Raw genomic sequence first — 15,088 nt, forward strand, 5'->3', positions numbered from 1 at the left:
GTGCTTGTTGCATGTGCAGCGTGTTGTTCTGGTTCGTGGGACGGTCCCTTAGATTGTGTCATTGGCTCCGTCTGTTTAAATTCATTCCTGATTCTGTACTTGATGTTGCTGCAAATTACATTGACGCCTGAAAAGTTAGGGGGTAGTCCGTCCCGAGCGAGCATAATGTCTGGGTCCTAACGAATTTCCGCGCGATGGATGACATCAACGTTCTTGTGGCCGTGTTCAATGTCCAGAAGAAATTCGTTAATTTTACGTGATCCTAGTGCAGGAGATAGGAGTGTGCGTCATTGTGCTATGATTGATCAGTGTTTGTTTGCGATCCTAGGCAGAATTGTTGTTAGGGTTTTGCGTCTGGTCTGTTGTTCTGCAAATCGTTTTCCACAGTCTTCAGGGCCTCCACAGTGACGTCGCCGTTGTTGTAAGTACAGTTGTTAGTGCCACAGTGAATGATGAAATGGGTTATGTTCTCTGGTGCACGAGGTCCTGAAACAACTTTCAAACAGAAAGGAGATTGTCATAAAACCAGCGGACAAGGGTGGTAGTATAGTAATCTGGCCTATAGAAAAAATATAAAAATGAAGCTATCAGACAACTAAGCAACAACACGCACTATCGAAAATTAGCCTCGGACCCGACTCAAGAATATAGTAATGGTATACAGCACATGATCACGGATTTTCTAACCAGGGAATTAATCACACACTCTGAGCAACGGTTCCTAATGCCTAAAAATAAGCAAGCAGGCCGCTTCTTCTGAAGATTCATAAGGTGTCCATAGATGAACTGCTTATCGCTCAAATCCCGGGTAGGCCTACAGTATCTAACAACAATACACCTACTGAGTCGCTATCGACGTTTTCAAATCGTTTCCTTCTAATAACAGATTCTATTAACGAAACACAAACACTCTCGGATCGGGCCATTCTGGTGATATTAGATGTCTGCTCCTTGTATACGAATATACATATACCTATCGCTGAAGGGATTCAAGCGGTCTCAAAAACACTCATAGAAAGCAAGCAAACACATATTGGGGTCATTCCACGCCACACGTCCCAGACATTGCGCTCGACCCTCTCCAATTGTATTGTAAAAAATTGTGGACGTTCATATCAGTACACTATTTGCCCTCGGTAAGTATTTTTTGGAAAAAAAAATTTTCTTGTCTGTTACAGTGATTTGAATTTTGCCGTAGTGGGTGAAACATAGGTTGCGAAAAAATACTCTAAAAATACAATACTTCACGCAACGCCTTAAATATCTTCTGTTTACTTGAAAAGGAACGGCACTATCTTATTATCGCCCACTGACGACCACTACTTTGTCTCACGATGTGCTTTGTGGTGAAGCAATGCTGCAATTCTACGCCCATTTTAATCATTTTTTAAAAATTCTACGAATATTACAGACAAAATAGGACTATATCACATGGCTGGATAGTTGGCAGTAAGCGTGTCAAAAAAGTATTGAAGTCGATGACCGAGTAGTTTCGAAGTGGAAGGGGCGCAAACATTGAAAAATGTGTGAAATGCCCCACGTTCAGGCACATGTAGAGTGGTGATGCAGTCCAAGTAAAAATGCACGCTTGGTCTCGTTGGGAAGAGTAAACAAAGGAGATTTATTTGTGAAAGTTTTATCGGAGTGCTTTTTGTTTTTGGCGAGAAACAAAAATTTATGTTGAGCGTTCGCGCCGTGCCTGGGCGCGGCCCCGTAAGTCCGCTTCACTGCGCCGCCACTGTTCCTTGGGGCAACGGAAGTATGCAGCGCCCACGCAGGTGGCACGATCGTGTGCTGCTGTGAGTTTTCACGTTTCGACACGCATTCTTCGGCTTTCCGCAGTGCCGCCGACGAAGTGTCAGGGAAAACGAGTGATGGTTCGTTTAAAATATATTATATAATAAAAGTGGCTAACGGGCACCGGGAATACACTTATAATTCTTTTTTATGGGCAGCTCGCTTGAACGTGACTCGCGCCATTCGTGCCTCGGAGCCGAATGGTGCTACGTATTCTTACGCTCGGATCTTCGGCAGAGGTGAACTTTGCTCCGGTGATCGCGTCGCCGAGCGAGAACGCGGCACTCGAAGGTTCGTCTTTCGGCCGCATCCCTAGCTTGGCAGCGCGTAAGATAAACATTGCGAGTGGTGAGTATACTGCTATCGTATCATATTTTAGACGGAGAGCCTGTACAACGGAAACCGAAAGCGATAAATATGCAAAAGGACGAAGCCGACTTTAAGGCGGCTTCGTCCTTTTAAATATCTATCGTCTTCGCTTAGTAATCGCAAGGCGATTACTAAGATGAAGGCATCGCATGCAGCGTTGCAGAAAGTTGAGCTCTCAGCAAGGTTTGAGTCCACAATCTCCCTCAAAGGTATGCGCACGTTTCACCATTTCGTGCCATCATCACTGACCACTCTCAATGCCGGGCTCACCACCTACTCAGCAACACAGGCATTTCAAGTGGCGAAGGTCATTACGTCGGCAACGGAAGTAAGAACCGCAACCTCCGCAGAGATCGAAAACACAACCCAAGCTGTGCGCCTGTCGTACCTGCTGCATGCAGTGACGTGGCAATGAAATCGTGCTCTGCTACGACTACTAACCGGCAGCCTTTAGTGCCCTTCCGAAGCATTCTGCCAGCCATATACACTGTTTGCAAGTTTTCAGCAACGTGAAAACTCACAGCAGCACACGATCGTGCCACCCGCGTGGACGCTGCATACTTCCGTTGCCCCAAGGAACAGTGGCGGCGCAGTGAAGCGGACTTACGGGCCCGCGCCCAGGCACGCCGCGAACGCTCAACATAAATTTTTGTTTCTCGCCAAAAACAAAAAAAATACTCCGATTAAACTTTCACAAATAAATCTCCTTTGTTTACTCTTCCCAACGAGACCAAGCGTGCATTTTTACTTGGACTGCATCACCACTCTACATGTGCCTGAACGTGGAGCATTTCACACATCTTTCAATGTTCGCGCCCCTTCCACTTCAAAACTACTCGGTCATCGACTTAAATACTTTTTTGACACGCTTACTGCGAACTATCCAGCCATGTGATATAGTCCTATTTTGTCTGTAATATTCGTAGAATTTTTAAAAAATAATCAAAATGGGCGCAGAATTGCAGCATTGCTTCACCACAAAGCACATCGTGAGACAAAGTAGTGGTCGTCAATGGGCGATAATAAGATAGTGCCATTCCTTTTCAAGTAAACAGAAGATATTTAAGGCGTTCCGTAGAGTAGTGTATTTTTTAGAGTATTTTTTCGCAACCTATGTTTCACCCACTACGGCAAAATTCAAATCACTCTAACAGACAAGAAATTTTTTTTTCAAAAAAAATATTTTCCGAGGGCTAATAGTGCACAGATATGAACATCCACAATTTTTTACAATACAATTGGAGAGGGTCGAGCGCAATGTCTGGGACGTTTGGCGTGGAATGACCCAATGCTGAAGTTTACCTATCGTTACTGAAATTAGTCCTGACGCTAAATTATTTTGAATTTTATTCGTCCTACTACCTGCAAATGTTCGGCACTAGTACAGGAACCCCTTTTGTGCCAACATACGCCAACGTTTTTATGGGACAGTTATAATCAGAGCTGTAGGAATCATTTCAGTGAATCCTTCCACCTATCTCCGTTACACAGACAACATATTTATCATCTCGGAACATGGTGCAAGTACACTAAAGGCATTTATGGACCACTGTAACAAGTTTCACTCTAGTATTAAAGTCACCATGCACCATTCTTCCAGTGAAATTAACTTTCTAGACACGACGGTATCTATTGAAGCAGAAACATTAAAGACGACGCTTTACGGAAAACCAACAGACAGCCAGCAATACCTAGATTACACTAGTCATCACCCGTGACACTGCAAACAGGGGATATTTGTAGGACAGGCGAGGCGTAAAGAAGGATCTGTAGCGATGACAGTGACTACGTTCACCACTTAAGCAACCTAAAGGAAACATTAGTTAAAATAAATTACCCGCAAGATGCTCTAAACAAGTTCTACACCGAAGCACGTCGACTAGACAGGAAATCACCACTAGCTCAAAGGGCCCCCGTAGCGCAGCCCAACCAGCCGCCAGCATTTATAACGAAATACTCAAGTGCGCTACCAAACGTAAATAATATCCTCTGTAAGTATTACCCAATACTGGCAAGCAACGAGCGCCTTAGAAAAGCGTTTCCCGGAGTACCAAAGGTCGTGTATCGCCGCAATAGGAAGGACATGTTAGTGCATGCAAAAGTAAGCCCTCATTCTACTACCCACATAACACCTTGTTCTCGTCCAAGATGTAAGACTTGTCTTGTAAACACCTTCAAGATGACGTTATGGTTAAAAGCACCGGAAGCGACTACGTCCATCATATAAAATCTAGTTTCACCTGCACTAGTTCAAACGTTATCTACATGATCGAATGTTCATATTCTCAAAAACAGTACAGTGGCCAAACGGGACGTGTTAATGTTAGAATAAACGGGAATCGCGCGGACACAGCGAAGAAGTTACCCAAAGCAGTGGCACAGCAATTTAATGTAGCAGCTCACAATTTCAAAGCTCTCAAACTTTTCATACTTCATCAATTTTACGGTCCCCAAGGGACAGAAAATATACAGAGTAATAGCTCATTCACAAGTTCAATACACTCCAGCCAGCAGGTATTAACGTTTCTAAGGGGGCTCTTGAATCGATTCGTTATGGTACATACACAACGGAAACCAACGAGAGTTAAGCCCTTTTAGGAATTTCGAACCTACTATTGTTAAAATGCCGCGTGCTTGCACTGAAAATCATTCAGCGAAACGTACACCCTCCCCTTTCGCCCCCCCCCGCTTTTTGTTCTTTTTTTTTTCGCCTTCCTTGTGACTCACACAGTTCGTCACAGCGGCCTCTCCACCCCCCTGCCCCACCCCCCCTCTGGAGAGGGCACGAAGCATACACACACGATAGCTAAGGAAATCAGTTCCAGCCTTGAAGAAGACAAGTTCACTTGTCGAAACGTCGGTTCGAACACCAGCCCCCTGTTTATGGATTTTTCCATGCATAGTATGGTATTGTAAGAGTGCGGGAAAGTGAAGTGAGGGGGAGAAAAACGAGGATGGGAGAGGGTAAACCATAACACAGCCATTTATGACGTCATGCAGGCAAAACCATGTATAACGTAACTATGTGTAGTATGGGGGTGGGAAAGAGAAGTGAGCTTGAGGAGGAAGGAAAGGAGGGAGTATGCTGTCGTCTCATATCGTCGCTTGGCGTCACGTAGGCGAACCCACGTATGGCATAGTCATGTACAGCAAAGGGGTGGGAAGGAAGTGAGAGTGAGGAGGAGGGAAAGGGGGAACGGAGAGGGTAAAACATAGCATAGCTGTGAATTGCGTCACACAGGGAGAAACTCGTATAGCATGTCCATGCATAGAAAGGGGGTGGGAAAGAGAAGTGAGGATGAGGAGAGAGAAAAAGGAAGGGACAAGGTATAGCATAGCATGGATGGCAGCTCGGTGGGATCGGCCAGCGTCAGCTACCCTTGTGTGGTGACGTCTGAAGTTTACCTGTCTTATTGCCAGACCTAGCTAGCCCACGTCGCTGTTAGCAGGTTTGGACGTTTGTTATAGGCTTGTATCTTTGTTTGGTCAGCCAAGAATTGGATGGTTTGACCGCTTAGCTTCAGTAGAGGGTAAACGAGGCGGAGTGCAGTGTCAGTATGGACACGTTCAGTGTGCAGGACTTCCTTGAAATTTGCAAGGAGTTGGGTATTTCCGTTGGCTCTGCTAAGCGGTAGCGACAGATCCTCCCGATTATGGAGCCAGAGAAGGTGACTCTCGAGGAGCCCCAGAAAGCTCATGAGGACATTCGAGCTAGAAATAAGGAAATAGATAAAGAGAACAAAGAAAGAGAGATAAAGGAAAGAGAAAAGAAAGCTGCCGAGAGGCAACACGAGTTGAACCTAAGGGAGCTGGAACTTCGTATATCCGCCGCAAGCCATGTTCCCATAGTGAGGGAGTCGGTAACGATGATAGACCTTTTGCAGCCGTTCAAAGTTGGCGAGGACATCGCACCTTTTCTTGTTAATTTTCAGCGAACATGCGATAAGGCCGGATTCTCCCTCGAAAGTCGGCCGCACGAATTGCTCACACAACTTCCGTGCGAGGCCGCCGATGTCATAGCGAGACTCAGTAGAGAGGACGCTGAAGCGTATGACAAGGTCAAGGAGGCGCTGCTGCGCAAATGTCGCTTGTCAACAAAAGAATTCCGACAGCGTTTTAGGCATACGCGCAAAGCTAGGACATCGGACGAGGGCACGCATCGGGGAAGAGGAAATATGGCTAACCGGCCCGCTGAGTGCCTCGGACGTGGCAAAGGCTCAATTTTAGCCCCTGTGTCAGACGGCTTGAGGGAACTAACTGAGGTTAAGGATACGTTGTTCAGCCCTGTGGTAGTGTAGGTTCGGCCGAGTACAAAGGCCAGAGAGAAGAATGCCTAGAACGTGAAAAAGGGTCGGTTTTAGCCCCCATGTCAAACAGTTGGCAGCAGCACACTGAAGTTGATAAGCAAAGAGAATGTGAGCGCAGCCAGGAAAAACGTAGGGAGAAGGAGGCATTAATAGAGGCGATAGAAAGGTTGCACCATGAGCGGGACGTACAGCCGCAAAGAGGCCAGACATCCGTAGATGTAGCGCACAAACGGTGCTATGTGGCGGCGGTGCCGTTTAAAGTCAGAGATAAGGCTACTGCAGGTGCAGGGCTAGCAGAGGCCCTAACCCGTTCCAAGGAAAGAGAGCTTACAGCACTAAAGACGATGTCTAGGAAGGCGCGCCAGCTAAGGAAGGAGTCGGGAGTTCAGAGGGTTCTCGGGTATGTCGCGAAGCGAAGTGCACAGGAGAGCTCCTAGACGGAAGTCTTGCCGTTCGGAGTGCCAGAAATGAAAGAGATCCCACCCTGAGAAACCAAGGGCCACAAGGGCTAACTGAGGAACTGAGTAAAGAAGACAATGCAGTTACGAACAGCTCTCTGGTATGCGAGCTCCCTTGTAAAAGAGTAAGTAGCGGCATTGTTCGAGAGAGCATTGACCTGTCCGCCGGTCCAGCGACTGAAGGAGAGGATGAATTGCTGCAATCATCAACACGGTGCGCGGGAGACAGATTGCGAGTGTTATGACGATGTCGACGAGTATCAGAGGCGGACGAAAGGCTTGAAAGTCGGCACCAAGAAGCGTGCAAAACGGAGAAAGCGTCTAAAGGACGAAAACGCGGCCGAGATCGCGACGCGTTTGAAGAAAGGCTTCAAACGTCGCAGAGAAAAGGCGAGAAAGGTGCCGTTGTCATCTCTGACAGGTCTGTATCGCATGAGTCTGAGAGGCCAGAAAGAATGGAAAAGCGCAGCGCATTCGGTCGGAGGATGAGTTGATGCGCAATCGAGAGTGCGCGAGACAGCTGACGTGCATGTTGAAGCTGATGAGAATCGGAGGCGGACGAAAGGCTGCAAAGTCTGCACCAAGAAGCGTGCAAAAAGTAGAAAGCGTCCGAAAGACAGAAAGGCAGCTAAGATCGCGACGCGTTTGAGGAAGAAGTTCTAACGTCGGCGCGAAATTGCGAGAGAAGTGCGATTGTCGTCATTGACAGGTTCCTACCGCACGCGTCCGAGCCGCCGAAAGATAAAGAAAACAGAAGCGCATGGTTCGCGCAAAGGGTCGGAGGGCAAAGGAACTCCCCGTTGTTCTTTTCGCGGAGCGTTGGATCAGGTGCGAGATCGCGAGGTCGGTGATCTTCGCGAGGTAGAAGGAGGCGACAAAGGCAAGTCCGTTGTGAGGAACGTAGTGGAGTTCGGCGAGGGGGTGATTAACTTTCATGCGTATCGTACACCCCCCTCGACGAGAAAAGCCTTCTGGGCGTGACCACCACGAGTGCGCCTGAAAAGTTGTTGAGGACAGCTATTCGCTTTTCATGGAATGTCGGCTCAGGATTTATTGAAAGGAATTTTTTTGTCTGTTGATTTTAGTTAGGAATTAGTTATCCTTGTGGTTTCCGCGATTGTTGACGGTTTAGTTCAACTAGTATTGAACTTTGTTTTCTTTAGCGCTCTATGTTTTTTTTTTGTTAGCCGATATGCAAAGAAGGTTTAAGAGATGGGTGCCGTGAATAGGGTTATGACAGGTGACTTCCAAAAAAGTTTGTGGCGTTCCGTTGCGTATGGGCCAGCGATGGGCCAGGCAACCCCGATCCTAACACCATGTATACTCGCCACCTGTACTTTCCCTGTCCCCCTGTCATTTACTTTTCCCTCGTTCGCTGATGACCGCCGTTAGGTTTCACCTGTTTGAGCTGGACAGTTACAGTGCGGCCATCAGTAAAAATATTCTCCTTCCATCCCTCCGTATGTATATATTTTCTCAAACTGCCTACTACTACAAACGAGGCAGTGAGTGTGTACTGGCAAATGTACTGGTAATTTTGGAAATTTGAAAATCGCGATTTGCATAGTACGTGCTGTCGTAGACGAGCGACCGAATACAGCACGTACGTGAGCACGGTCACCGATTACCTATTACGTTGCGAAGATGGGTGCGATTGATTTTTGGCTGTCTTTAAAAGAATATATTGTAACGAATTGGCAGGTTGGGGTAGTTGGTGCTCGTTCATTTTTGAATAAAACAGCGCACAAAAAAAAACGTAAACAAAAAAAGGGAGGGAACGCACACAGCGCTGCACTCACAACTGAAGATTCATTGGAAGGTACCATGAATTTATAAGCGTAAGACCGCGCATGTCAAGTGAGGTCAACTTCAGAAAAGAATTATTAAGTAATACACTTATCAATAAAACAAAACTTCTTTTTGTGCAACGTGGCTGAGGATTAGATAACACAATTTGGACGAGACTTGCTAATGTGCAAAGCTTCTCAGACTTCACGTGTGAGCTGGTCATAGTGCTTACAACGGCGTTTGAAAAACCGGTTGTAAAACCGCACGTGGCGTAGTGAGATGCCAAATGTGAAGGTGAATTGGAAGGTAAGTTCATGTTACCGTCCAATAAACTTTCAGTTGTGAGTGCAGCGCTGTGTGTCTTCCCTCTCTTTATTGTTTACGTTTTTTTGTGCGCTGTTTATCTTTAAAGGAAATTGTAAATTACCTCCTGCGTAAATGTTATAATATCTCGCTCGCATGATCAGAGGAGCTTTGGCTTTTGATTGGCAGAATTTTGTGGCTATGTTGAAACGCGTTCGTTTAAACGAGCGTACATTTCCCACGGTTATTGCCAGGGCAGGAAATTTTAAATATGATCGTACTTTATATTATTTTCCCTAACACTGTCTTAACTTATGACTCGTTTTTTGCACTATATTTGCAGGTTGATTGCCAGAGAAACGGTGACGACCCTACGCTCAAACTTTTGAATAAGATGTTCCTTGATGTGGACCAACGTATGATGGCGTCTGCAGTCGCCATTCCGATTCTCCGAAAGGTTTACGCTTGGATTTTCCCTCTGATGAACTATGGGAAGGTGGTAATTCAGATTGCTGACAACCTCCGCAAGGTCATAGGTGTCCGATCGGCGGAAAAAGAAGGGAAACAACGAAGCTCCGTGGACATTATCCAGCTGTTGCTCGACTCTAGAGCCGAGGCTGCACAAGAAGACAGCGGCACAGTAGAAATCACGGACAGACACCTTGTGGCAAATTGTTTTGTCTTTCTCGCAGGAGGCTTCGAGACAACCGCTACGACACTCGCCTTCATTTTGTACGAACTGGCCCGGCATCCCGAAGAGCAGGACATGCTTTTCCAAGAGGTCAACTCCCAGCTGGCGGAGGGCACTGTTCGCCTCGCTTACGAGGATGTCCAGAAGCTCAAGCGAATGGACATGGTAGTGAGCGAGTGCCTCCGACTCTATCCTCCTATCGTCCTGTTCACCGCTAGGGTGTGTTCAAAAGACACGGCAGTCGCGGGTTACACTTTGCCCGCTGGCACGCACGTCATTCTGCCCACGTGGCACGTTCACCATAACCCAAACATATGGCCCGAGCCGCAAAAATTTATTCCAAGTCGATTTCTCTCGGACACCGGGCAACAAGAACGGAGGCACGCGGCGGCATACGTGCCGTTCGGTTTGGGACCGCGCGAGTGCATAGGGCGTCGGTTCGCCTTGCTAGAGTTGAAGACGGTGCTCGCCAAATTAGTAAGGACGTACGTTTTCAGCGCGTGCGATGAGACCGGTGACCCGATGAAGCTAACCGTGCCGATGGTCACACTCAATCCTGTTCGCAATATCAAGCTTCTAGTGACACGACGAAGCTGAAACACATGTACCTGTTTTCAAGTTGCTTTCGCTCGGCTGAATGAATTATTCGAATTTGGCCCGTAATTTTAATTTCGGGGTATATTCACTTCAGCTCACGCATTTTCTATTCAGCCACATTTTCTTAGGGTGTATACAACCTTAGAGACTGCAGGCATTTGGAATGCTTTTTTATATGTACTTGCTTATGGCTTGGGATCAAAAGTCTGTTTATTTCATTTTGATTTCCGCTCGTTACTTCAGACAGTATTGTCCCGGATACAAGGGCAAAAGGCGGACGTGCTCTGCCTGACGGGACCTCAGGGCCCCGAATGCACACACTCAGGGAATGTATCAACAGAAACAACATTATACACTAATAATACACACAAAACGCAGTTTTATACAAAGTGAACAAGGTGCATAGTTTTTACAGTCATAAAGAAAGAGCCATAAAGTTACAAATAACGAAGCCTCAGGAACATATGATTTCTGTATACACAACCTATTAATATCTAGGAGAGGAAATGAGTATCTTTAAAATGCTTTTTGAAAGAGTTCAGGGACACACACTTCTGAATAAATTTTATGGCCTGTGTATGCCTGCTGAGAAGACTGGGACTTAAGTGCGTAAGCATCTGGATTCCATATGGATACGAGTATATGATACACTCAACTAATGAATTTTGCGAAAGATCGCATGGATGAAGATATTGTATCAAAAGGTCAGGTGGCATGAACTTTCCAATCATTTCCTTTGATTTTCTTGTTTCCTTATGTTGAAGTGCACCGCCATGTGACTTGGAGTCCGCGACCAGCAGGCTGAATTCGCTGTCTTCTTGGCTTGGTTGAATGTGCTCGGTTATTTCGTGCATGCAAGCTGTGCGCTCAACGACATGAGCAATTTCATGGATGTACGCTAACCGTGTAGCGTTCACGTTATCATTTGTCTGGGTTATGGTTTTTGCGGACGAGAGGTCAAAATATGTGACTATCTACGTCAAGAAACATTCGAAACATAATGTCCGATGCACTGATGCATTCGATGCACTTATCGACAATCCTGTTAATCACACTCGGCGTTCCCCCGATTTAAGCGGTTTTGGTCAGTAAAGAGCACGACATACACGCCGCAAGGTCATTAAAGCCATTTTTCTTTTGGATCGTTCAGTTTAGCTCAACACCCCTAACCAGCAATTCTATGGCATCACAATCATTTTCTGAAAATAGTGGACCCCAACTTCAAATTCCTTAAGTTCCCATTTCGCAGCGTTGGATGCCCGTAGATTATGAGCCTATTTCCGCTTGTGAGACTACTGCGATGATGTCGTTAACTCTCAAATTCTTGCAGAGATAACACCCTGGGAATTACCGAACGAAAGAAGGCTATGATGAAGGATGGAACCTCCATGTCTGAAGCCAATTCACCGGCTACAGAGAAAGGGCTTGGGGATGTATTGAGTAGGACTGTGGGTCACGATGCTTCTGGATTAAGGCATTCAGGATGTTCAGGAGCTGCGACCAAAAATTACAAGAGAATGGCCAGAAAAAACAAGATGGTCAGGATAAACACTTGGACTGTTGAAAGTATGTATAAAGAAAAGCTAGCAGTATTAAAAGACATGTTGATAGCAAAAATTTCTGTGCTATGTATTAGCGAGCTAAAACGTACAGGTAAGAGCCATTTCAATTCTAGCGAACTTACAATTCTTTACTCGCACCGTTATCCAGCGAAAACTAATCACGTTACATCGATTGGTAGTATGCAAGTCGGCCAGACAACAGGCAGATGGCTTAGGCTGTAACACTGTCAGCAATCGCATTATGTCTATCAGGATAAAGGTTACCGAATAATCTATATGCTCATCCAGCTGCATTCCCGTGCCTAAGAATCTAAATTCGAAGAAATTTAATTTGATAGTGAACTCCAAAACGCTCTAAATAACCACAACAAGAACGCGTTATACTTGGTCCTGGGTTACTTGAACACAAAAGTTAGCAATGAATTCCATCCATTACAGGTAAGTTTGAAGTAGATGAAGCAATGAAGCTGGCAATTGTATTGTCACCTTTTGATCTGCGAATAATCTATTTTTGTATAACAGTACCTTCAAGTAGCCACCACGTCGTGTATACACTAGGACCTCCCCCATGCGCCTTCCATATTTACTGCGCGAGACGACATCACAGAGAAGAAGGCACACAACACACACGAAGCGCTGTACAGGGCTCCGTGTGTCTTGCGTGCCGTCTTCTCTGCGGTGTCACCTCGCGCTCTAAATATGGCAGCTAGAAACCAACTCGCTCAACATAATGTTTTGTGGCTCTCAATGTGGTCAGTATAGAAAACAGTAGACTACATATTACCAAATAACAGACACAATAGCTGTGTAATATACTAGACAAAAACACCCAGGGCCCAATTGTGGCAACAAACCATGGAATAGCCGCACCTGATGTACGCAAGCTACACACATTAGAGAGATCGCTACATGGCATGCAGGTAAGCGAGTAGGGCTTTGTATAAGAGAGATTAAACTACAAATGTGAGATAGAACCTAGGCTGTGAAGAATACGAAAATCATTTCTATTTCTCTTTGATCGATTATAGCAAGTCTTTTTACTCTGCGGACTCCTCCAAGCTCTGGGCACGTCTTATGAATTTAGGAAATCCCGAGCATCTTATATTTCTGTTAAGGAACGCATACAAAAGGACAATCAGCGCTTGCTAAGAAAGAAATATTGTTAACACAGATTGAGTTAGGCTTCAAAAAAAGCTTAGTTAAGGCTGCATTCTTTCAACAATCTTACTTAATATATACAGAGAATATATGATCGGAAACTGGGAACTCGAATGCTGGGATATGAAAGCGAAAATCGAAGGAACAAAGGCAGCCAACCTACGATATGCAGAAGACGCTATCTTCCAAGCCGAAAGCATTCTGTCAGTAAAAGAAGACTGCGAGAAGGGTCTTCTTATGTAAAAATAAGAATAATGTTCTTTCTGCAGGTGAAAATTTGAATATTTCGATCAATAAAGAAGAAATACATGCTGAATTACACTGTTTCCCTAAGATCTAGAATAGATGTGACAGTAGCGCTAGAAAGGAAAGACAACAAAGAGTAGTATAAGGAGAGGGAAAAAGACAGAGCTATCCATGAGTGGACTTTTATGAAACATGATGGACTATGATAACAGCTTCAAAAACAAAATTCGTCGCGTAAACTTCCTACTGCTTCTCGCTATAGTATATGGGTGGGAGTCTTCAACCTTGCGAAAATAGGAAAGAATAAAGCTAAAATCTTTCCAATTATGGTTCGTGTCGCTACCCACCAAACGCAGGGAATAAGCGGTCCAGTTGGGTATTTGAGAAGGTTTTCCGCTTTTCCTGACCAATGTTCTGCTGCGACGCGCCTTTTTTCAAATATTGTCACGTCATCTTCCGGTCTGACGTGAGAGGAGGACGGATTTGCTGCATGCCCGGAGCGCTCAGTTTCGGTTTCGCCTAGATCGGGGACTTGAATGTCGGTGATTATTATCTTAAATTACGTGCGTATTTCGCGATTAAAAAAAAAAATGGGCATGTCATAAAGCGTCATGTTCTAAACACTTACAACTCCTACAACTCACGTGAAACAATGACCCTAAAGTTATAATTAAAAAGGTAATTAAGGAAATTTTCTTAATTACTCATTTGATTGTAATTTTAGGTGCGGCAAAGTCCTCCGCCTCGGCGTAGAGCTCGTTTAAGGCGGAAGGTCCCCGACTCTCATAACATTTTTATATAAAATCTGTAGTGTCTAACAAACAGCCTGTATGTAACTGTCGCTTATTAAGGAATTTCTGTCTAGATATTCATTACGGACTATTCGCTATTTACCTGCTATTTTCCCGAAATCTGTTTCAAAAGCAGTTCCTCTCGCCAAGAAATATGCAAAATTCTTCCACCATTCAAATCCGAAGCAAACAGTCCTTAATAAATTACATACGTATCTGACATCTCATTAATGAAAAATAATTCAACGCTTAATGTACAAAGATATCACTTAATTTACAGAGTAAAATAATCTGTTATCTGACGTTCAGCATGAATTTCGACGCGATGTTAACGCTGCAAATCAACTTAGTGAATTCACTTAAGATATCATCCAGGCTCTCGATATAGGCGTTTAAATTGACGCAATATTTCTCGAGTTTTCGAAAGGTTTTGAGCCTCAACTAGTAAAAAAGGTTACTGTTATCCTTAATATCTAATGATTACTTAACTGTCATTCTTGTTTTCTGTCCAATCGGTCTCGGTACGTACACCTTAAGTATTTTCAATAACCGATTTCTAGTGTAAAGTCTGCTCTACCTCAAGCCTCATTCTGTCGTCTGCTTCTCTTCTTGATTGATATAAATGATCTAGCATGAAAGACTCCACTGCATTTCCGTATGCGCGCTGAGTTTGTTTGTATTACAGAATTAAAGGGGTACTGACACGAAAATTTTCAGTTTTTTTTTTTTTTTGCGTAAAATGAAAGGACAAGCTGTCGAAGAGCCTAGAAAAAAAGCTAGTGCTAAGCGCGAAAAAGTAAAACAGTGTGTTTTTAAAATATAGTTTCTGTTCGCATTGTACCCTGACGTCACAACACGGTACGAGCTTCATGTCCGTGTTCGCACATTATATGGTGACGTTTCCACGGCCCCTTCTCATAGTGGCGCCGTTGGTGACGCACAAGCGGCCATCTTGAAAATTTTGGTACCTGACGTCATCACAACTAGCCAGACTGCTGCGTGAAGTCACCGGAATTGGTAC

The 15,088-nt window shown here is 44.9% G+C and overlaps 1 protein-coding gene across 1 annotated transcript in view; it reads left to right on the forward strand.

Moving 5' to 3' along the window:
* LOC119390889 (cytochrome P450 3A8-like) overlaps window positions 1-10,521 on the forward strand; it is a 67,856-nt gene extending 57,335 nt beyond the window's left edge. The window contains exon 5 of the mRNA XM_037658593.2: window positions 9,366-10,521. Coding sequence (XP_037514521.1) covers window positions 9,366-10,310 — 945 coding nt within the window. The 3' untranslated portion in view covers window positions 10,311-10,521. The remainder of the gene's footprint in view (window positions 1-9,365) is intronic.
* Window positions 10,522-15,088: the final 4,567 nt, after the last annotated feature.

The sequence above is a fragment of the Rhipicephalus sanguineus genome, chromosome 4 (genome assembly GCF_013339695.2).
Source record: "Rhipicephalus sanguineus isolate Rsan-2018 chromosome 4, BIME_Rsan_1.4, whole genome shotgun sequence".
NCBI classification, from domain to species: domain Eukaryota; kingdom Metazoa; phylum Arthropoda; class Arachnida; order Ixodida; family Ixodidae; genus Rhipicephalus; species Rhipicephalus sanguineus.